We start from the raw sequence: 24,458 nt of genomic DNA on the forward strand, positions 1-24,458 counted from the left end.
GTGTGCTAACATTGTCAGGTTGTACAGCAGGAATGGGGAACTGGGTTTCAGGAGCCTGAGTCCTGGGTTCTTAACTTTGCCCAACCCACCTGGCATCACTCTGAAATCAGCTGGCCAGTTCTTCCCTGTGGAGAGTGGCAAGCCGTATTGCAAAAGAAAATCCAAGCTAAGCAAGGCCTGAAGCTGCTGCCTGTCAGCTACCTTGAAGTTGCCACCTATCAGCTGAAAGGTGGCAGCTTCAAGCCTGCTGTAATTCCCCATGCCCCACTTTGGGCAGGGGATGCTTTTGAATTATGGTGCTGGAGGAGACTCTTGAGAGTCCCATGGACTGCAAGAAGATCAAACCTCTCCATACTGAAGGAAATCAACCCTGAGTGCTCACTGGAAGGACAGATTGTGAAGCTGAGGCTCCAGTACTTTGGCCACCTCATGAGAAGAGAAGACTCCCTGGAGAAGACCCTGATGTTGGGAAAGATGGAGGGCACAAGGAGAAGGGGACGGCAGAGGACGAGATGGTTGGATAGTGTTTTCGAGGTTACCAGCATGAGTTTGAGCAAACTGCGGGAGGCAGTGGAGGACAGAGGTGCCTGGCGTTCTCTGGTCCATGGGGTCACGAAGAGTCGGACACGACTAAACGACTAAACAACAACAACAACAACAGTTGCACTGCCAAGTTCCCCATGCAGAACCCAGTGGTGCAGCTGATGCCAGCAGTCTCACGCTCACTGCCAATCAGCATTCCTTGCTAATGCACATTTGGGAGTGATGTTAGTTGTGTGGGTCAAGGGGATGTGATTAATGGGTAACTAGAACCCCTGTCCCCTTCATGGATCACTGCCTTGCCGTGGCGAAGGGGCTTGAAGAACTCAGAGAAGCTATGAACTATGCCGAGCAGGGCACCCAAGATGAACAGGTCATAGTGGAGAGTTTTGACCAAACGTGATCCACCTGGAGGAGGAACCGGCAAGCCACTCCAGTATCCCTGCCAAGAAAACTCCATGGACAAAGACAACAGGCATATAAAAGATATGACGCTGGAAGATGAGCCCCTCAGGTCGGAAGGCGTCCAACATGCTACTGGGGAAGAGCGGAGGGCAAGTACAAGTAGATCCAGAGCTGATGAAGCGGCTGGGCCAAAGCCGAAAGGACGCTCAGTTGCGGATATGCCTGGAAGCGAAAGGAAAGTCCAATGCTGTAAAGAAAAATATTGCATAGGAACCTGGAATGTAAGAACCATGAACCTGGGTAAGTTGGAGGTGGTCAAAAATGAGATGGCAAGAATAAATATTGACATCCTGGGCATCAGTGAACTAAAATGGACGGGAATGGGTGAATTCAGTTCGGATGACCATCATATCTACTACTGTGGGCAAGAAACCCATAAAAGAAATGGAGTGGCCCTCATAGTCAACAAAAGAGTGGTGAAAGCTGTACTGGGATGCAATCTCAAAAATGATAGAATGATCTCGATACGAATCCAAGGCAGACCTTTTAACATCACAGTAATCCAAGTTTATGCACCAACTACTTGTGCTGAAGAAACTGAAATTGACCAATTCTATGAAGACTTACAAGACCTTATAGAAGTGACACCAAATAAGGATGTTCTTCTCATTATAGGGGATTGGAATGCTAAAGTAGGGAGTCAAGAGATAAAAGGAACAACTGGCAAGTTTGGCCTTGGAGATCAAAACGAAGCAGGGCAAAGGCTAATAGAGTTCTGTCAAGAGAACAAGCTGGTCATCACAAACACGCTTTTCCAGCAACACAAGAGACGACTCTACACATGGACATCACCAGATGGGCAGCATCGAAATCAGATTGATTATATTCTCTGCAGCCAAAGATGGAGAAGCTCTATACAGTCAGCAAAAACAAGACCTGGAGCTGACTGTGGCTCAGATCATCAGCTTCTTATAGCAAAATTCAAGCTTAAACTGAAGAAAGTAGGAAAAACCACTGGGCCGGTAAGATACAATCTAAGTCAAATCCCTTATGAATACACAGTGGAAGTGAGGAACAGGTTTAAGGATTTAGATTTGGTGGACAGAATGCCTGAAGAACTATGGATGGAGGCTCGTAACATTATACAGGAGGCAGCAACGAAAACCATCCCAATGAAAAGGAAATACAAGAAAGCAAAGTGGCTGTCCAATGAGGCCTTACAAATAGCGGGGGAGAGAAGGCAAGCAAAATGCGAGGGAGATGGTGAAAGATACAGGAAATTGAATGCAGATTTCCAAAGAATAGCAAGGAGAGACAAGAAGACCTTCTTAAACGAGCAATGCAAAGAAATAGAGGAAAGCAATAGAATGGGAAGAACCAGAGATCTGTTCAAGAAAATTGGAGATATGAAAGGAACATTTCGTACAAAGATTTCCACAATAAAGGACAAAAGTGGAAAGGACCTAACAGAAGCAGAAGACATCAAGAAGAGGTGGCAAGAATACACAGAGGAATTATACCAGAAAGAAATGGATGTCTCGTATACCCCAGGTAGTGTGGTTGCTGACCTTGAGCCAGACATCCTGGAAAGTGAAGTCAAATGGGCCTTAGAAAGCACTGCAAATAACAAGGCCAGTGGAAGTGATGGCATTCCAGCTGAACTATTTAAAATTTTAAAAGATGATGCTGTTAAGGTGCTACACTCAATATGCCAGCAAGTTTGGAAAACTCAGCAGTGGCCAGAGGATTGGAGAAGATCAGTCTACATCCCAATCCCAAAGAAGGGCAGTGCCAAAGAATGCTCCAACTACCGCACAATTGCACTCATTTCACATGCTAGCAAGGTTATGCTTAAAATTCTACAAGGAAGGCTCAAGCAGTATGTGGACCGAGAACTCCCAGAAGTGCAAGCTGGATTTAGAAGAGGCAGAGGAACCAGAGACCAAATTGCAAACATGCGCTGGATTATGGAGAAAGCTAGAGAGTTCCAGAAAGACATCTACTTCTGCTTCATTGACTATGCAAAAGCTTTTGACTGTGTCGACCACGGCAAACTATGGCAAGTTCTTAAAGAAATGGGAGTGCCAGATCACCTCATCTGTCTCCTGAGAAATCTCTATGTGGGACAAGAAGCTACAGTTAGAACTGGATATGGAACAACTGATTGGTTCAAAATTGGGAAAGGAGTACGACAAGGCTGTATTTTGTCTCCCTGCTTATTTAACTTATATGCAGAATTCATCATGCGAAAGGCTGGGCTGGATGAATCCCTAGCCGGAATCAAGATTGCCGGAAGAAATATCAACAACCTCAGATATGCAGATGACACAACCTTGATGGCAGAAAGTGAGGAGGAATTAAAGAACCTTTTAATGAGGGTGAAAGAGGAGAGCGCAAAATATGGCCTGAAGCTCAACATCAAAAAAACGAAGATCATGGCCACTGGTCCCATCACCTCCTGGCAAATAGAAGGGGAAGAAATGGAGGTAGTGAGAGATTTTACTTTCTTGGGCTCAATGATCACTGCAGATGGTGACAGCAGCCATGAAATTAAAAGACGCCTGCTTCTTGGGAGAAGGGCAATGACAGGCCTAGACAGCATCTTGAGAAGTAGAGACATCACCTTGCCAACAAAGGTTCGTATAGTTAAAGCTATGGTTTTCCCAGTAGTGATGTATGGAAGTGAGAGCTGGACCATAAAGAAGGCTGATCGCCGAAGAATTGATGCTTTTGAATTATGGTGCTGGAGGAGACTCTTGAGAGTCCCATGGACTGCAAGAAGATCAAACCTCTCCATACTGAAGGAAATCAACCCTGAGTGCTCACTGGAAGGACAGATTGTGAAGCTGAGGCTCCAGTACTTTGGCCACCTCATGAGAAGAGAAGACTCCCTGGAGAAGACCCTGATGTTGGGAAAGATGGAGGGCACAAGGAGAAGGGGACGGCAGAGGACGAGATGGTTGGATAGTGTTTTCGAGGTTACCAGCATGAGTTTGAGCAAACTGCGGGAGGCAGTGGAGGACAGAGGTGCCTGGCGTTCTCTGGTCCATGGGGTCACGAAGAGTCGGACACGACTAAACGACTAAACAACAACAACAGAACCCCTGTCGGGCTTAATTATATCCATGGACTGGAGGCTCCCTACTCCTGTTGTAGAATAGTGGCCTGGTTTGCATGATGCAGTAAGCCAAACTATGCATTTGGGGAATCACACAGCCCCCTGCAGAGAAGCCACTTTGCTCCTTCCTGGTACTCATATTAATTCCGTGGTACACTGAGCTAAGCCACATTTTACTTAGCGTGTTGCCCAAACTTAGGTTCATGGTTTCAGCTCTCCCCTTTCGAACCATTAACCAAAGCCAAGGTTTGTTCTAGGTTGCAGCTTGTGGTTAGTTGAGGAGAGAAGTTGAGCATAATAGCTCAGTCAGTAGAGCATGAGACTTTTAATCTTGGGGTTGCGGGTTTGAGCCCCACATTGGGCAAAAGATTCCTTTGTTGCAGGGGGCTGAACTAGATGACCCTCATGGTCCGTTCTAATTCTATGATTCTCCCTGGCCAGTGAAGCGAGATGAGCGCCGCATCTAGACTTAACTGTCAGGGGTCCTTTACCTTTTTATACTATCTTAAGTCTCTGTCATCTTATACAGTGGTACCTCGGGTTAAGTACTTAATTCATTCCGGAGGTCCGTTCTTAACCTGAAACTGTTCTTAACCTGAAGCACCACTTTAGCTAATGGGGCCTCCTGCTGCCACCATGCTGCCGGAGCACGATTTCCGTTCTCATCCTGAAGCAAAGTTCTTAACCTGAAGCAATATTTCTGGGTTAGCGGAGTCTGTAACCTGAAGCGTATGTAACCTGAAGGGTATGTAACCTGAGTTACTACTGTATAAGCCCGTGTTCAGGCAACATGCTGTTCTAGCTCAGCATAGAGTGGCAGTAAAACAGGACTGAGGAAGAGCAAAGCAGCTGTGAATATGGTTTGCCATGCCGGGTTAGCTAGGCCATTGTTTAAAGTACAGTACTACTTGCCAGAAAGTATAACAAATTCCTATATATAGAGACAGGCTTAGCCGATCATTTTAGTGCGTGAATCATTTTTTAAAATATTGTTTTATAGGTGTCAGCTAGGGATTGTTTTTATTTGATGGGTACTCCAAGGGGAATAATGTGTGCTGACTAATTTCAGAAGATGCATGTGTGAGTTTCAGGCATGCTTTCAACCTTCTGTAAACATCAAATATATATTTACACATAACAAGTTGGTTGTGTACTGACCATTCCTTCACTTTAGTGATGGTGATTTAAGACTTCAAAGAAATGTGCCTTCCTCTCATCTCCCTATGCCAGTCAGAATCCCCATTGTGGTCACAACTCCACCCCCCCTTGCATTTAACCCACCATAAGGCAGATGTATTGGATTGCTGAGTAGTAGCAATAACATACTATCAGTGTATGTAGATAGCCTGAGGAGCAGCATCATGTTTTATTAACACAGCATTTGACAGCTGTTAACCGATGAAATAAGAGACTAGTATCCAATCTGACTAAAAAGAATACACTTGATCCTATTCAGATCAAACCCCTATTACCCACTAAGCTATGTATATTGAATTAGCAGATTGGCAAGGTGGGAGTGTGTTGTGATCTAGGACACTTTGTAGAGTAGAAGGATGTGTCGTAACAAATTCAGTTTCATTGGAGACCTACAAGGCAGAGTGAGTGTGTAAATATATCATAATCGGTCTGATTAGGGCCAAAAGTACTCATTGTTTTTAATGCAACAACAGGGCCTTCTTGGTCACAGTTCCTCTCCCTGGTGAGGTACATCTGTCTTGCTCATAATTTACATTATTATTAACATGTGGAATTTAAAGAACATTTCTGTTCAACCAGCCATTGGTGGCTGAAAGATACTGTTCCTGGCAACTTTGAAATTCTTTAACCTGTGAGGATATTTTATTCCTTTTGCATTGTTCTTTTATGTTTTGTTGTTTCGTGAGGAAAGATGGAATAAAAATTTAATCAGTAATAAAATTTGCTACGTCTTTCTTTAGAACAGTGCTGGCTGACCTGTGGGGCCTCCAGATGTTGTTCTTAATCTCCCATCAATCATGGTCATACAGTCCAACAACATCTGGAGCATCACAGGTAAGCCATACCTGCTTTAGAAAAATCTGCGGGTAGACTAGGAGGGTAGCACAGGCCTCCCCTGTATAGTTTTCCTAATCAAAATCTCCATACGGAACTGATTATTGTTCCAAAGGTGCTATTTGAAGGGCAAATAGCCACATCAGGGGTGATTTCTGGTAGCAAATGGCCCAGCAGGAAATGGTTAAACTCTCCTCCAGCACAGCAGTCCTGACCTAGATTGGGAGGCCATGCCAAATGCTCTTTTTAAAAGGAAGAGACAAGCCAGTTGCACATTAATTGAAAAGAATGTTCCGCAGTGTGCAGTTCGACTCCTAGTCATGTTGAAATTCTGATACAGGCCCTCCTCGCACACTAGATACACCAGGAGAAGATATGCCAGCCATAAACTGAAATCAAAATAAACTGAACAGTGCAACATAAATGGGCAATGAATATGAAAGTAGCATTAGATTATGATTTGGATAGATTGTTATTTGGAAGCTGTAACAAAAGTAGCAAAAAAACAAAACAAAAGAAACAAAAAACAAATATTAATAATGGTTGTATCCAGTTGGCACAAGGAATTTTGCCTGTGCTGGAGAACTTCCTCTCTCCTTTTCCTGTGAGCTCCCCCAAATCTGTCCTGCCTTCCATCCCACCACACAACCCTGTGAAGCATGGGGGGGGGGGGGGAGGATATGAAGTTCCAATGCACAGGATGAAGTCCTTGTGCTATATGACTTCACTGGATGCAACCCAATGTTTTTAGTTGTAAATTGTTTTGTAAGAAGAGACTCATAAATTAAATAATAGTGCTTGTTTACACCCCCAAAGTAGACCTAATTCTTTTTATAATAATCAATATCTATGTATCTCTTCCTGTGCTGTGGGATTCCACTACAGTGGTACCTTGGGTTAAGAACTTAATTCGTTCCGGAGGTCCTTTCTTAACCTGAAACTGTTCTTAACCTGAAGCACCACTTTAGCTAATGCTGCCGCCATGTCGCCGGAGCATGATTTCTGTTTTCATCCTGAAGCAAAGTTCTTAACCCGAGGTACTATTTGTGGGTTAGCGGAGTCTGTAACCTGAAGCGTCTGTAACCCGAGGTACCACTGCATTATTGTTTCATCATTACTTTTTGCCACCTTTCCTTTCACTTCTAAACTATCGTATTTTTCGCTCCATAAGACACAATTTTCTTCCTAAAAAGTAAGGGGAAATGTCTGTGCGTCTTATGGAGTGAATGCGTGATCCCTGGAGCTGAATTGCCCAGGGGCAAAAAGCAGATCATGCTCTTTTTTTTTTTTTTGAAAGAGGGAAGTGGATGTTGAAACAAAGCCGCTGATCCACAAGCGATTGGGAGGGAGATAAGGGACGCTAGCAATAAAGTAGACTGCCTGGGAGGGGGGAGGTAAAGACAGCGAACTTGCAAGGAGAGGAAACAGGAAGACTAAAGCAATGAGAAGAGAAATTAGAAGAAAAGGAGGAGCAAAAAACTGCTCCAGCTAAGGAAAAGACACTAAGACAAACGAGGGAAGGGGGTGTTGAAAGGAAGCAGTTGATCGGCAAGCGATCGGGAGGGAGATAAGGGACGCTAGCGATAAAGGAGGCTGCCTGGGACGGGGGAGGTAAAAGGCCATGGATCCTCAGGATTTTTACATTGGGTCACCCCAAATTCAACATCAGATCACATAGCATGTCCATGGCTACAGAGTGCACACAAAAAATCACGCACCCACTGTTGCGTGGGGCCGTAATGGTACAAAAACGTGGTTACAAAGCATGGATCCACATGGATCTCAGGATTTATTTATTTTTTATCGCTTTTCGACCTTTTGGCTAAGATCAAGTGTAGGATTCTCAGGATTTTTCACTGGGCTACCACAAACTCACTGTCAAATCACATATCTGTGGCCACAGCATGAACCACAAAAATCATACATACACTGTTTTGTTCAGTATATTTTTTTTCTTGTTTTCCTCCTCTAAAAACTAGGTGCGTCTTATGGTCAGGTGCATCTTACGGAGCGAAAAATACGGTACTTTCCTTAAGCACGAGATTTTGCAGCCCCTGTTTGTTGTGGCTATAATCACCTATTTTCCTTTTCTTTTAAATCTCAGGTTAACAGTTTTGTAATGTCATATAATTCAGACATCTTAGCATTGTCTCATCATTGCATTTCTTGAAGTAAACTTTCTGTGAACTTTACTTTCTGTATTAGCCCTCCACAAAATGACTCAGTTCATATACCATAGTAAAACAAACCTTAGTTTACAGATTGTGGTTTATTGGGAGCAGCCATAGCACTAAGCCAGGAGTTGTGGTGAGTTTCCCCTATGCAATTGCAGGGAGAAAGCAAAACAGCCCAAAATGGTATGCATTCACCGTCAACCATTAACTATGGAATAAGCCTGTTATGCCAACAGGCTTAGCATGTTCTTCTTTAATGAGGAAAATCTCATGTCCCTTCTGGAACTATCTTGATTTTACCAGCCCAAATATGGTATCTATATACATTGCCTTGTCTCTAAACCTCTGAGTTTATTGTCCCTCTGGTGAGTCTATAAAGTTCCCATTGACCCCCAACCCACTTTCTAAGTCATTGACAAGAGAGGAGAGGCACATGTTCCTTTTCAGTACACAACAGGAAGAGGATGCAACACCCCTTGGAAAAAAATAAGAAGCATTTAGCACCTGTGAAACAGGTGCTAGCTGTTGAATTCCTCAGGGATGTGCACAGAATTGCCTAATTATAGAGGAGGGAAAATGCATTATAAGAGTAGTACTGTGTAAGTTCATTGAAATGCTGAAAATAATTGTGTTCTCTAATTATACTTCTCTGTGACCTTGTTTGCAATGGTAAGACGCACAGTTTCAGAATGTAGTCTTGGTGTGTTGTAGAAGCAGACAGTAAAATGTTGGGAGAATGCAGACTTTCCCCTATGACTTTAGACATTGCTGACTACTCATTGACATGGTGTTTAATGCTGTATCTTTCAATAAAATGTGACTACTGAAGTTTGGATCAAAAATTATATTTTTGAAATTTCATTTCTGTGAAGAACAAGGCAATCTATCTCAGTAAGAGATTTCATTTTAAACAGAAGGAGTTTTGCTGTACAATGCAGAATAAATACCGTTGAGTTGCATTATTAACAGTGTTCTACATCATACTTATCTGGCAACTCAGTATGCCAGCCTTTTATAGTTCTTTTTTTCATTAGGCAAAAAGTAACTACTCTAGGAATTCCACTTTTCAAAGGACAGAGCTTGTGGTTGAAGTGAGGGCTCACTCATATTGATTCCTAATTAATGTTTTGTATAGCAGTATGTCTATGGAGTAATTCTTTATTTGGAACAATTCGAAAACCTTAACATTAAAATAAAAATGTTCAGTGCACTGAGTTTTTTCTGATGGATTGTGTTGTTTTTTTCTTTTGCCACCTCCCCAGGAAATCCATAATTTATTAAAAGACTTTGAATTGAAGTACTGTTATGTGGACAAAAATAAAAGAACAGGTAAGAACCAAGAAGTATTATTTATTAATCACCTTCCACACATTGCTTACAGCTTTAAAAACCAGTTAAAAACAAGTGATGCGTGTGTGTGTGTGTCTATTTATCTGTGTGTGTGTGTGTGTATATACACACACACAAAAAAAGTTTACGCCCATGGCAGAGAACTAGGACTGTAAGATTTTGCATACAGAGCTAGTTAAGTCTGTAGGACACACCTGTAGTTAAACTGTGACTACAGTGCCCTTGTTCACACATAATGCAAAGCTGTGGTTTAATGCTATATGAATGAGCCTTGAAGGATTCTGAAGCTGACACTCCCCATGTCTGTTATCCCATTGTTTGCATGGGAACTTAGCGTGTGCATTGGAACCTCTTTGTGTGTAAGGAGTACAGAAATGTTGCCAGATTCAATTATTTCAATTTTATCAGAACTGCCTTGAATTTCCTTTGGTTTAATCAGAAGTCTTTCATTGGTCTTAGATTCACGTTCAACAACTCAATGTATTTAGTACGAAAAGCAGGACTTCCTTCCTGTTTAACTCAAGGACTAAAGACCAGCAGTGAGTGAGGCCAGAGCCAAAGTGGGTAAAGCCAGAGCCACCCCAATAAGAATAAGAATTTATTATTTGTACCCCACACATCTGGCTGGGTTTCCCCAGCCACTCTGGGTGGCTCCCAACAGAGTATTAAAAGCACAATAAAACATCAAACATTAAAAACTTCCCTAAACAGGGCTGTCTTCAGATGTCTTCTAAAAGTTAGATAGTTGTCCATTTCCTTGACATTCGATGGGAGGGTGGGTGCTACCACCGAGAAGGCCCTCTGCCCAACTCTTTTTCTCTTCTTTCTCTCTCCCACACAAGCTTGCACTGCATCAGTCATCACCCATTCACCATCAACTCTCTCCCTACCACTCATTTGCATTAATCTATTCACATATACACAAAGACCTCTCTTTCTGCCTCCTCCTCCTCCCCGCTCTCCTTCCCTTTCTTGCCCCTCTCCTTCTCTTGTCCCCATGGGGCAATTCGGCTTAGATTGAAAGCTTCAATTGGCACCAATGGAAGCTTTGCCTCCTAAGTCTAATGGTGGCAGGGCAGTGGTGGTGGCAGCATATAGGAAAGTCTTACTGTCCCCTCCCAAAAATTTAAATTGCCCCCACCATGCTGTGGTTAGACATCTTAACGGCATTATATTATGATGTTTGTAGGCATCATCATATAATTCCTTTGAGCAAAATAGGAATTAGTAGTTTATAAGCATCACGCTTACTTCGTTTCAGTTTCGCTACTGATTGCTAACATATTTTCTAGAACGTGAATTGTATTTATTCATATATATATATATATATATATAATAAATAAATAAATAATATTTATAGATGAATAACAGAATATATAAGGGTGGTGGTATCACACATCCTGATAGGTCAAATTGTGCAATACAGAAGTTTTATGAGGAAACAGCTGTTTCCTTTCAATTACAAAACATATTGCAAGTTATAAGAAAGCTTTGCATAGCTGGTATCTAGACCAAAGCCTTAATGATACAGTAATACTTACTCTAATCTATCTATGTATGTGCTTAATTAGTATAAGATGGTCCCAGCTACAATTCAGTTAAACCTGCTTAGAAAAAAAAGTGTCACTATGCTTATAATTTATTTAGTAAACCTTTTAGACTTGAGGATAGTGTAACCTCTGATTATTCAGGCTTGAAAGAAAATGTTAGCATTCCTGATTCTCAGTGGTATCATCTTTCCACTCAGTTTCACTTCTACTTGAGCTTCGGTGTTCAGTAGAAGCAGATGATTAATAGGCAATCTGGAATAAAAGATGTTTTCTGTTTTAAACCATAATCTTGCAACCAGAGCTTCCTGGAATTGAATTTCAGGAAAAGGCTCTATTGAAATATGATATGTCAGCAATAACTCTAAAAGGTTACAGCGCATGAGGCAGCACAGTCACCCCCACAGACACATCATGGCAATTTTTAACAAAAAAAACATGGTGAGGGAGGAGGGGGCACGGAATTAATAGGTACATCCCATGTTACTAGGTTTTTATTTAACATTATACAGCTGTGTTTGTTTTGAGCTGTTAACCACGCTACTAATAATATTTAAAGTATGCCCTCACATAGTAAAGACAAAGAATATTTTCTAAGTAAGCCTTGCTTGTACAGTGGTACCTCGGGTTAAGTACTTAATTCGTTCCGGAGGTCCGTTCTTTACTTGAAACTGTTCTTAACCTGAAGCACCACTTTAGCTAAAGGGGCCTCCTGCTGCTGCCATGTCGTCGGAGCACAATTTCTGTTCTCATCCTGAAGCAAAGTTCTTAACCCAAGGTACTATTTCTGGGTTAGCGGAGTCTGTAACCTGAAGCGTATGTAACCTGAAGTGTATGTAACCCGAGGTACCACTGTACTGTGATTAGTATATAAACAATATTATTATAGAACTGGGAACTATCTATGCTTAGGGTGGTGGCAAGGGGATCTTCCACCCCAACAGTCCCCTAAAAAGCCTCATCCGGAGGGTTGGGGAACCCTTAGGAAAGGCCTCAAATTTATAAATAGGGGATTATGGGGAAATGGACATGGCTTCCCCAAAATGAATCCTGGGAACTGTAGTTTATCTTCCGCAGAGCTGTAATTCTTAGCATTCTTAACAAACTATAGCCCCCAGGATTCTTTGGGAAAGTTGTGTGCTTTAAATATATACAGTGGTACCTCGGGTTACATACGCTTCAGGTTACATATGCTTCAGGTTACAGACTCCGCTAACCCAGAAATAGTGCTTCAGGTTAAGAACTTTGCTTCAGGATGAGAACAGAATTTGTGCTCCGGCGGCGCAGCAGCAGGAGGCCCCATTAGCTAAAGTGGTGTTTCACGTTAAGAACAGTTTCAGGTTAAGTACGGACCTCCGGAACAAATTAAGTACTTAACTCGAGGTACCACTGTAATGTGGATATGACTTACATTTGTAAAAGTGGAACATCCACTTTCTATGAGCGAAGAGAACTGTAAACATGAATTCTCAAACCCTTACCTTTGATTCAGAATTCAGGAAGAAGAAGAAGAAAAAGCAATAGGCCCTGATTTACATTTTACACTATACATTGTTTTATGTCTGTCGTGATCTTGGGGTATCACAAAAGTCAACCACCAACTTCGTAATAAATGCCGGTACTTTCCTTGCTCTGAGACTCATCCGACAAGCCAACATTGTTGCTGAAGATGAATTGTGGTAGACTATGTAAATATCTGTTGCTGTTTTTGCTCTCTTCCAGCTTTTGTTACTTTACTGAATGGAGAGCAGGCTCAGAATGCAATACGGTTGTTTCATCAATACTCCCTTCGAGGAAAAGAAATCTCAGTTCAGCTTCAGCCAACTGATGCCCTGCTCTGCATTACCAACTTACCACGCTCCTATACATTGCAAGAGTTTGAAGAGTTGGTGCGGCCCTATGGCAATGTTGAAAGACACTTTTTGATTTATAGTGAAATCACTGGGTATTCGAAGGGCTATGGTTTTGTGGAATACATGAAAAAGGATTCTGCAGCTAAAGCTAGGTTGGACCTTCTAGGGAAACAAGTAGGTGGGAATGCCCTTTTTGCTCAGTGGATGGATGTCAATCAGTTAACTCCAGAACTCATACATTCAAAGTGCCTTTGTGTGGAAAACCTCCCTACAGACTACACAGATGCAGAGGATCTGATGCAAACTTTTTCGTCGAAATATAACCCTGTGTTTTATCAGGTATGTAGGACTTTTAAAGCCACAGCTCTTGTCTTTGGGGGCTGTGTGGTTTGACTACTCACCTTACATGGACTTTCCTTTGTTTGATTTTTAGCTTAATATGTTCAAGCTGGTGAATGATTATAGTACGCTTGTAACAGCTCCAATAGTAGTATAAAGGTTTATTAGGGTTGGGTATGGCTGGCCTGCATTAGTCACCTGAAAATTATGTAAAAGGCCACTTCCTTGCATTTACAGAATTTCTGTTTGAGGAAGCAATTCTGGGAAACATTTTAAACTTTCACTTATAAATCTTAGAGTTTCTGGTATTTCAGGGGAGGGGAGTCGGAAACAACAGAATAAAGCTCCCTCAGTATATATAAAAATGTTATATTTTAGAACCCCAAATTGGAATTTAGAAATCATTTACTGTAAATTGGTAAAGATAACCTACCAACTGATGAAAGCAATTGAGACATCTCATGAAGTTGTCTCTAATTCATGAAAGCTTGTGCCGCAAGAAGTCTGCTAGACTTCAAGATTCCAGAAAACTCTCCGTAGTGTTCCCCCCCCCCCTTTCAATAGACTTCAGTTGGCAATCTCTTTGGATACTAGAAAAGACAGGGGCAAGAACATCACCTTTGTTTTGAGGGGGGTGAATGGGATTAGACAATTTAATACTGCTTTTTATAGTATTGGAGAGGGGACTATAGCTCAGTGGGTAGAGTATATGTTTGCATGGAGAAGGTGCCAGACTTAAGCTCCAGGATTTCCAGTTAAAAATATATTGAAAGCCAGAACTTAGAAGGTCTTCTGCTTGAGACCACGGTGATCAGTATACTGGTCTAGATGCCACAAGACTGTTCCATGTGTTCATAGTTATTTCCAGTGTGCTGAGAAACATCTTTATATTTAATATTTTTCTTTCTTCCCTACCTCTTCCTTTTAAACTAATTTAAACTAGCCCCTTCTCTTAATATATGTTGGAGATACGTTTGTCTTAGACTATTTCAGCTGTGGGCTGTTTAGTCACAGATGTTATTTTTTTCTAAACATTATTCCAGTTTTGTTTACATGTAGTTTTGGAAGAATGTACACTGCTTCCTATCTGTTTGACCTGTCACAATATTATTGTCTAAATATATAAATATGTTGAGGTTTGGGTTTTTTTACAGCATCCTTTGTGGCTTAAAGATATATTTTAGGATATTTTTGGTTGATAGGCATGGTTTATTATGAACCTTCAATGCATTTTGATAGGGTTTGCACCAGTTGATTATACCTATTATGTTTTTAATGTTGTTCCAGAGTGATTCCATAAGACAGAATAAACAGCTGATGCATGTTTATCAAAGGGCAGAAGCTTTCAGCTGGCATGAAATAAGCCCTGATGAGCTCTATATTTCCTGTGAGACAAAATTGTTTTAGATGTTTTGAAAATGGGCTACAAGTAAATTAGTTCAATGTGGAACCTTCAAGATATATAGAAATGCAGCTAGTTTTTATTCATTTTACTATTTTCATTGTAACATATGTTAATTGTATTACTAAGCTTTGTAACACTGGTTGGACATTGTATCCAACAAATAATCCCTGCTTTTCACTAGTCGATTCGATAATTACATAAAACTGATGCCATCCATATCTTCCTAGGGAATACTTATGTGACAGTAAAAGCTACTGAAATAAGTCTTAAGTTGTTGGTGGTGATCCAGAAGGGTACATGTGCCAAATTCTTTCCTCTGGCCAAATATCAAAGTCTTACCCCTCCTCCTCCTCCTCCTTTAGTGCAGCATAACTCTCACCTCTAGTGAAACGCAAACAGCTTTTGTAACATGGCTATTTAAAAGGCAGCTTCTGGTGCGTTTTCGGGAGACTGCTGCAATCCTGCAAAGAAGCAAGAAAACTAACATTTGCACGTGTGCAAAGCAGTTGGTTTCCTGTAGCTCCGCCAATAACTGAGGTGTCAAAACTAAATATATACCACCAGCTAGAATTTCATTGAATTTTGCAGATGCCGTCACTGCAGTTCTTCATATTATTTAAAATGCAAAACTTTTCAGCAAAACTGTACATGAAAAAAATTAGTATTCCTCACCCATAGGAAAGAAATGCGGGGGGGGGGGGGATGTGCCCATGGTTTCAAAATAATCCCCAGTTTAATTCCGTTCCTTAATGCTCCATAAAATAACTGTCAAATTTATTTCATAGCTCAAGTTCTTCATGAGATTAGATGGCAGGGCAGCAGTAATTCAAGTGCAGTTCTGTGTGGCTGTCATCTGCAAAATATTTGTGTATTAAATTTAGCTTGGAGGGAGGAGTAATCAGCAATGTTAATCTGGTCTTAGAAACACATTACTTAGTATTTTTCACAGGTGGTTTGTGCTTGAGGTGGAAGGATATACTGCTGTCTGGAAACTGATATAGAGAGCATGTACTTCATTCATTGTGTTGTGAAATGTCCCTTCAGCTTGCTCAGGATGAAGATAGCTCGGTTGATGGCTTTGCAGTCGTTGAGTATGAGACAGCAGAGCAGGCAGAGGAAGTCCAGCAAGGCACAGATGGCTTGACTTTCAGAGAGAAGAGAGTGCATGTATCTTATTGTGCTCCGGGAGCTCCAGGGCGTGGAACTCTTGCTACACTCATAGCAGCCCAACGCATGGTAAGAGACTCTACCACACCCTACACCCCCAAGGAAAACCATGTGACAAATGCATTTAGGACACTGGACATAAAAAACTGAATTATATATTTATATGATGGCTGTATCTTTGGGCATGGTAGGCAGTTAGTGGCTTTGTTCATACATAGTGCTGACCCAAGTCATGATTTAGCAAGAACGAACAAGAATGCAGATACCCACTCTTGACTTAGCAAGAATGAATGAGCATGTGACTACTCTGGGAGCAAATCATGGCTGCTTTGCTATTTAGCTACCAAAATTATGGCTTAGCATTACGTGTGAACTTGTTCTCATAGTTTGTCTCCCAGAAAGGAACGATGAGCCGCAAACAAACCTTGGTTAAGGCTCATGGTTTGTTGAGAGTGAGACAACTCGGGAGCCCAGATTTGTGTGTAGAACTAAACCAAATAATTACTTAGTTCTGCGTAGCATGGCAGCGACAGAGGTTGCGGAGGAGTAAAGTGGTTGTGGTTTTCTCTATGGAAACTCACACAGCTACTCATTCTTGCTAAGTCACAATTTGGTTTACTTCTTAACTGGGCTCCTGATAAAACTGTTCTTAGATATAAACACTGTGGTTTTCCCAGGTTTTCTCTCCCACCTTGTTTGCATCACTAGCATATGATATGGTGATTCCTGCAATTTTTTGCTGAACTACAAGCCAATAAAATCTCTCCTGAAATTTGAGCCAAATGCACCTGTATATATCCCAAGAACGTTCCCCTTGCTGGATTAGGTCTAGCTACCTAATTTTGTCTAAACTCTTTGGTATTTAAAAAGACAAAGACCAGAGGGGGTAGTTATTGAGCTTTGTCTGACGCTTCAGAGCCCTGTAGTTAAGCAATTTTGGAAAGAATTGCATCCGCGAGAGAGTGCTATGCCATTTTAAAAACAGGCAGTGCTAGTAGGCATGGTACTGACCAAAAAGCAGAGAAGTATACAGCAATTTCAGGATAGTGGAGTTGGCTTAATTTCATGCTTGATGAGGAGTGAGGCTTTCCTGCCTTGCTTGTCATAAGAGATTATTTCTCGGAATGTTGGGTAGCGAGGTATTACTGGAAGTTGTGATTTTTGTATGCAGCCTTAGATCAGAATGAATTCCCACTGCGTATGAAATAGTGGCTCACAAACTTCCTTAGGACATAATGTTCTTTTCCCTCTCACCTAGTTTTGAAGTTTCTGGCAATGGCCAGTATGACATGCCAATCAAAAGGAAGAATGAAAGCAATAGGTAGCAGAAATGAGAAATGTGGAGTAGAATATGGCTTGATAAACAAAAGAAGAGCAAGATGCCATGTAGGGCAAAGCAACTTTGGCACCCACATACTGAACCCTGGTGCAAAAACCTTGCATATCACCTACATCTAGGATGCCAGCCAGATTTTTTCCAAAATGAAACAAAGAACCTTGGGATTCCATTTTGCATATGAAACCACTGAAGCACAGCCCAATAATACCTCAAAATGAGAAAAACAGAGTTTTATTTTTGATTAGAATGTAATGCTGACATGCTGAGAAACAGGCTGCTAAAATCTCAACTCCTTTGTTCTTGGATGTGTGTGCTCTTGTAACCCACTGGTAACCCATTGGAAAATTGGAAATTTTCCAGTTTCTGATTTCACAGTCCTCTCACGAGGAGAATTGGCTGTGTGACCAGGCCTTTCATGAAGACTCTATTTTGTTGGAACAGTTAAGAGTTCACTAGGAAGTTACACACATACAAACATTGATTCCTTCAAAATAAAATGATATCAATAGATAAATGTGCACTGAATAAAAAAGAACCATGGTTTTACACGCCCAACTTTCTCAAGCTGGAACACTTTCACACTGGCAGTCAGGCTCAATACCTTGATCTGAAAATGGGATCTCTTCTCACTGTGAGAGACCATGGCCTGTTGCAGAGAAGCAGTGTGTTAACCTGCAATTCAGATTGGTGGTAGTAATCAGGTGGTCTTGTCTGATAAAAGATATTCTCTAGTAAAATCCGGTATCAGTCTTAGTTCCAGAAGAGGGGAGGGGTTGGGCAAATATTGGCTGCTTGTTTTCTTGAAATTTTAGACAGGTTAGACATCTTTTGATGTCAAATACACACAGTTGGGTTGTGTGTGTCAAAGTTGTGTTGGAATTATGCTTCCATACTTTGTGGAAATTGGTGCTAATTGAACTGTGCCTAATGCACAAGTATTGTTCCTCCTTCCTTTGGAAGTAAATGTTTAAGGTCACATGACTCAATGCTCTCTAATACCAAATGGTCCCAATTTTAATCTCTGGCAACTCCAGATAGGGTTGTCTAGAACCCTGGAGAACTGCTGCCAATTAAAATTAGATAATACTAAGTCAGATGGACCAATGATTTGGTGTGGTTTAAGGTTATGCCTTGTGTTAAGGATTAAATATAAAATGGGCCCTGTTGAAAAGTACTGAATTAACAAAGAAAGGTACAGTACAGTGATGTGGAAGGAAGGAAAAGTTAACAAGTGTCTATATCAGTGGTGTTGGCAGATATAGAAAGATGTGAGTAACATAATTTAGTGATTTGATTGGTTGACATGTATTTTCAATAAACAACATTGTAGGGGTTTTTTATATTCATAGAGTAGTAGTGAAATAGTTAAGGGGACTTTATGTTATTGTGATAGTACATAGGTAGTTTTGTCTTTGGTTAAATATTTTCTTAGACCAGTTTTGAGTATCACAGCCTTTCTCAACTTTGGGTTTCCATATTTTGTTGGACTGCCACTCCCATCATCCATAGGCAACAGGGGCAGCAGTCAGGGATGATAGGAGCAGTAGTCCAAAAACATTTCGGAACCCGAGTTTGAGAGAGGCTTATTTGTAAAAGACTATCTGAGATTACAAAAGGTGAACTTTACAAAATGAACTTTCTTCTATCTTGGGAGAGAATCTGATTTTTTTCCTTATTTCTTCATAATTCAAGATGAGGAACAACAGAAAAGGTTTGCTTCCTGAACCAAATGCAGTGCAGATTATGAAAAGCTTAAATACCCCAGCGATGTTACAAATGTTGTTGCAACCCCAGTTACATGGATGTTCTAATAAACTTGGTAAGATTTTTTTTTAATATATCTGTCTGTCTGTCTCTGTCTCTATCTATCTACAGTATATCTGAAGTGGGGAAAAGTCTCCACCTTAGTAAAGGCTTTTGAATACAGACTTACTGTATTAAAAACAGGTTCTGGGGCCACATTCTTGTGATCCTTGCATTGCATTGGTCCTAATGCACATATCCTTGGAGGACCTCACTGTTTGCTTGCTTTATAGAAACTATCAATTTATTCCTGTGTTCTGACTCTTTGAACCAGTTGCAGATCTGTAAGAGTACCTGTCCTCTTCTTTTTCTTTGTAAAAAATGCTTTCTGGGATCATCCTTGGGATATACCGGTTGACTCTTCTGAATACCCACAAAAGCTTTGGTGATACTTTGCTCAGCAGGGTTTGTTTTTCTGTGTTTCACTAATTCTAGCTTTAATATGTTTTCAAAATTGGAACATCAAGAATTAGCCCGATAGCCATACTGCTGCATATTTGCTTTTTGTGTTGTGTGCTGCTCAAGTGAAAACTCATTTCTGTGCCAAGCAGAGTGTGCAAAGCTGGCTTGCTCTGCTTTACCTCCAAAAGCTCATGTGTGCTTTCCCTTTATATTAGCTATGGCTGGTGCATAATTAAATGCAACTGTACAGTTCTTAAGAATCAAAAAGGAGATTTTGTTTCACCCCTTTCAGATTCTGCGTTGGCTTCCATAGTCTTTCACCAGCAGAAGTAACTCTAAACTGTATCATTCTCTAATTGGTTGTGTTTTCTTCTTTGTGGCCAACTGGACAAAAACTGCCAGGACGTGTTCATTGTTATCAGCATTCAAGGACTTCACATTGTCATTAAATCGGGGGGGGGGGGAGGGGGAGGGTTTGTGGGAGATAGGAAAATTTGCACCTAAGAGGAATTGTCAGCTTTGTCTGCATGCTACTAAATACAGTGGTACCTCGTGTTATGGACGGGATCCGTTCCGGAGGCCCGTCCGTAACATGAAATTCCCACAACTAGAAGCGCTGCGTCTGAGCAGGTGCGCAACACGATTTGGCACTTCTGCGCACGCGCGAGCAGCGAAACCCGGAAGTAACCCCTTCCGTTACTTCCGGGTTGCCGTAGGATGTAACGCGAAAAGATGAAACACGAGGTATGACTGTACCAAAGCAAATCCAATGTGAAGTGCAAGCAACTGTAAGGCATATGAAGAAGTTTCATTGGCCCAATTTGCAAGTAATGCAATGGTTTATTGCTACGTGCAAAAGCTAATGACAAGCCTAAGCAAAGCCTTAAACTTGAGTGCTCCACTCTTCCCTCTCTCCTGTGTCTGTGAGACTATACAAATGCTGAGTTTCACTTTTCACCTAGCTTGTGTCATGTGAACCAGATCTCTGGTTTAAAACAGACTGGTCATTTTCAAAATAAGACATGTTCAAAACGTAGCTTTTGAAGGTAGCCTTGTTAACTAACCAGAGTTTGTGACAGGCCATAATCTCTGGTTTGTATGCAACAACAAGCAGAGATTCTAAGCTGAACTTCTCTGGGACACTAAATATGTGAGAAGAGGAGAGGAAAGGAGCCCTTGATTTTGTTTGGGTTCATTCCAGCAAAAGGATGATTTAGCATTTTGTTCAAATGATGATGACTTAGCTATTTACACATCTAGCAGAACAATTAAAAAATAGCAAGGAAATTGTGGCGTTTATAGCAATTATTCATACTGTTTATATATACAGGCATTAAGTGCTGTGGATTTATAATAAATATGACAATCTGTTTACTCTAAAGCAGTCCTTGGAGCTCCCATGAGTGTGCCCCACCTTGTAAACCCATCAATCAACCCAGCCTTTTTGCATTTCAACAATGTTCATCAGGTATGTCTGTAAGCTGATATAAAATATTTTCGCGTAGTAATTTAAGTCAACATGCACAGTGAGAGTTCACATGCAGCTAGTGCAAACAATGTCAATTGTATTCCAGGGTTGTAGTCAATATAGCATTAAGGGGAACATTGCTTCAGTGCAAAGATTTCTCCTTGTGCAATGGAACATTCTTCCCATCCCCACCAGATCTGCTACGGGATTTTCCCCAACCCAGCAGAACAGATTTGGGGATGGCACATGGACAACAAAGGAAGGAAGTTCCATTATGCAACTGGATCTTATTTCGCTCGTGCAGCTCTTTAGTTCATGCACCCCCAAACTCGGCTCTCCAGATGTTTTGTGACTACAACTCCCATCATCACTGACCACTGTTCCTGTTAGCTAGGGATGATGGGAGTCGTAGTCTCAAAACTTCTGGAGGGCCAAGTTTGCCTATGCCTGCTTTAGTTGAATACCACCTGTTTTCATTGACATCTCATATAATAACAATAATATATCATATGATCCACACTTCAGAATGGAATATCGTTGAAATATCATTGGAATTCTTACTCGAATATAAGCCAACTTTTTCAGCACATTTTTTATGCTGAAAAAGCCCACCTCAGCTTATACTCGAGTGAGGCAGGCGGCGGCGGAGGGACGAGCGGCCCAAAAGCAGCCCTTTCAGGCTGCTTGTTCTTCCTCCGCCGCTGCTGCCAGCACCAGGTTTGTGGTGTGGTGAACCGGCTAATACTCAAGTCAATAAGTTTTCCCAGTTTTTTGTGCTAAAATTAGGTGCCTCAGTTTATATTTGGGTCGGCTTATACTCGAGTATATATGGTATATCATCTTACAAGGCAATACAATAATGCTTGCTTTCCTAAATACACTCTCAAAAGAGAGAGAAAAGGCCCAACTATAATTGATTTATTCATTAAACAGCAGAAAAAGAAAAGGATCTGTTAAAATAAAGCATCTTTCAGTTAGGGAAATGTTCAAAGCATGACCTCATTTTGAACTGTCTGAGACAGCATGAAATCTTGGGATTTTTTACTTGATCCACAATGACAGATTGTTCTAAAGTTTGGAGGAGGGAGAAGTAAAGAATAAACCATAAAGCGAATATAGCATTTCCCTTTAAAATTCTATTGTATGGCTAAAGGAAAACACATGCTAAGCCTCCAACCTGTTCTCTTAACAGACTGTCTATAAGGCAACATGAATCTAAAGATAATAAGCCTTGTTTCACTTTTCTAGAAATAAGCTTGTCAGGGACTCTAGAGCGGGAGCACAGGGAAGGGGGGAGATGGAGAGCGAGGGGGAGCAATCCGAGGGCAGCGTAGGAGAAGATGACAGTAGCCCGAGAGATTCCATGAGCCTCTCCAGCGAATCGGAAGATTCACAGAAGGAGGCGCCGGTGACCAGGGCAAGGGGGGCCCCAAGGGGGACACTCCAGAAACAAGGGGCCAGCGGGGACTCCCAGAGCAGCAGTTGGAGATCAGGACCAGCTTCCCCACCAGAGCGTAGTGGGGGGGAGGAGTCCCAGGTATCGGGGCCAGCGTGTTCACCACCAGGGAGAGAAGATGAGTCAGGGTTGACCACGCCTACATCGGAGAGTCAGGCAACGGAGGGGAGGTCACGTCCAGCCAGCTTCCAGGAGGAAGGAAGCAGTGATAGAAGCAGTGTAACGGTCAGGAGGAGGAGGAGGATCACGGGGTTGGCGCGCGAGCCAAGTTCAAATGTACAGGAACGCGGGACAGCAGAGAACGAGGATTGGGAACCAGGTCCTAAAGCCCGCAGGAGGCAGGGGGAGGAGTCAGGCGACTCAGCATCAGAAGAGTCCAGAATGGTGAATGCCCCAGCGGGCAGGAGGACCCAGAGGAGGAGAGAGGAGAGGAAGAGGTGGAGCAGGGCTAGGATCTTAAACTGGTGTCAGAGGGGAGGAGATTCAGACGGAGCTTCGCCGGTCTAGGGGTTAAGACGTAGAGCTGCGCGCTGCGGCTTTGAAATGGAAACTGAACTTCAATAAAGACTTTTGTACATAACGACAGCCTGGCGTTGGTCCTCTGTGAGCTGGGACCTAGGGGCAGCTCTGACAACGCGGAATCATGAGGATTTTGCTTTTGTTTGTTTTCTAAACCAGAAGATTGAGAGAGAGAGAATAGGTATAACGTGATATGCAGTTGATTCGCACTTGGCAGATCAGAGGGTCAATCACACTTCTGCATTTGGAAGTGTAACTGCTAAAGTTGTGTAGGTGTTAGCTGTTACAGCTATTATGTAGGACTTTGGTTTATACCCAAAGAAAATTGCTCCCCCACTCTCTGGAAGTATCGCTGGAAACACATGTTGCATGGTTTCATTTTAAAAAGTAACCCTTTCCCAAATACATGTCATTGGTGTTTATTTCTATGGTCTTTGCCAATTATGTAACTACTTTGCAAAGGAACAGGAATGCCTTTCCTCAAATCACAGTGAGGAGGCATGTTTGACTGTAGTCAGAGTCTGAATGATGAGGCTTGAGAATCCTGCCTTGGATTAGATATGCAACGACCAAACAAGGAGGTGCTTTTACTTTGCAACAGAATTATGCCCTGATTTTACTTAACGGAAGAATTATGGTTTAAATGAGTCATTAAACTTGACCCAGAAGGATGAATTAAACTGTCATATAATCAGCTATATTTTGTTTAACACCATACTTGTGATATCATTGCTGAAAGATTTATTTTTATACTTAACTCCTGACTAATTTAAATTGCCGCAGCTTCTTTAGAATCCAGTGGTTTTGTTTTTATGTAATTCGTTGAAGAAAGTTGGCAGCTCCCTTTATCTGTGTTATACTGCAGTTTACTTCCAAATGTGTTTTTGATAAAGTTGTTTGGTTTGAAGAATGTATAAGTCCAAGGTCATCTATTGAAACAAGCATTGAGGGGAGGGGGGGGTGCAGATTAAATGCTTTGAGGTTCAAAGTGATTGCTGCAGGGGACTTAAGGTAGTATAAAAAAAGAAGGGAATAGAAAGTTCTTCCAATTTATAATGGAGACTATCCTGAATAACTTTAAATAACCTCTTAACAGAATTGTGAATTGACAAAAGCAGATAATTAATGTAGCTCTTGAATTTACTTTTCTGAGATTGTAGAGTTTTCTGACAGACATATGAAAATATTTCTTCTTCTGTATCTGAATAATGCTGGTTTCATATATAACTCATTTCTCCCCTCCCACTTTAAACTGACAGGGACCAATTCTTGGAAATGCATCTAGTTTGCTGCTACAGAACCTTTCCAATTTACAGCTGGCACAACTAGCGAAGATTGAGAATATTCAGACAAATAGTGTGAGTTGAAACCTTAGACTGACCATAATAAACCTGTAGTTAATCTCCTTTAGTCTGTATTTCTGGATTAGATAAAAAGTGGGGAAGTCTTCCTCCTAGAGAATGTTATCTTGTTGCACACTTGTTTCTTTGGTCTTCTGTTAATCCAGTAGTATACTCAAATAAATTATCTGCATTTGAAAGG

General features: G+C 41.5%; 1 protein-coding gene across 4 annotated transcripts in view; it reads left to right on the forward strand.

Annotated features, from left to right (window-relative positions):
* RAVER2 (ribonucleoprotein, PTB binding 2) overlaps window positions 1-24,458 on the forward strand; it is a 45,946-nt gene that overhangs the window by 9,158 nt on the left and 12,330 nt on the right. Inside the window, exons 2-7 of one of the 4 annotated variants that reach the window (XM_083742866.1) lie at window positions 9,531-9,597; window positions 12,888-13,357; window positions 15,807-15,998; window positions 18,961-19,087; window positions 20,856-20,941; window positions 24,176-24,274. In XM_083742866.1, coding sequence (XP_083598992.1) covers window positions 9,531-9,597; window positions 12,888-13,357; window positions 15,807-15,998; window positions 18,961-19,087; window positions 20,856-20,941; window positions 24,176-24,274 — 1,041 coding nt within the window. The remainder of the gene's footprint in view (window positions 1-9,530; window positions 9,598-12,887; window positions 13,358-15,806; window positions 15,999-18,960; window positions 19,088-20,855; window positions 20,942-24,175; window positions 24,275-24,458) is intronic. The other 3 variants (XM_083742863.1, XM_083742865.1, XM_083742864.1) reach the window with 3 other exon arrangements.

The sequence above is a fragment of the Podarcis gaigeae genome (genome assembly GCF_964106915.1).
Source record: "Podarcis gaigeae genome assembly, chromosome: 6".
Classification (NCBI taxonomy): Eukaryota; Metazoa; Chordata; class Lepidosauria; order Squamata; family Lacertidae; genus Podarcis; species Podarcis gaigeae.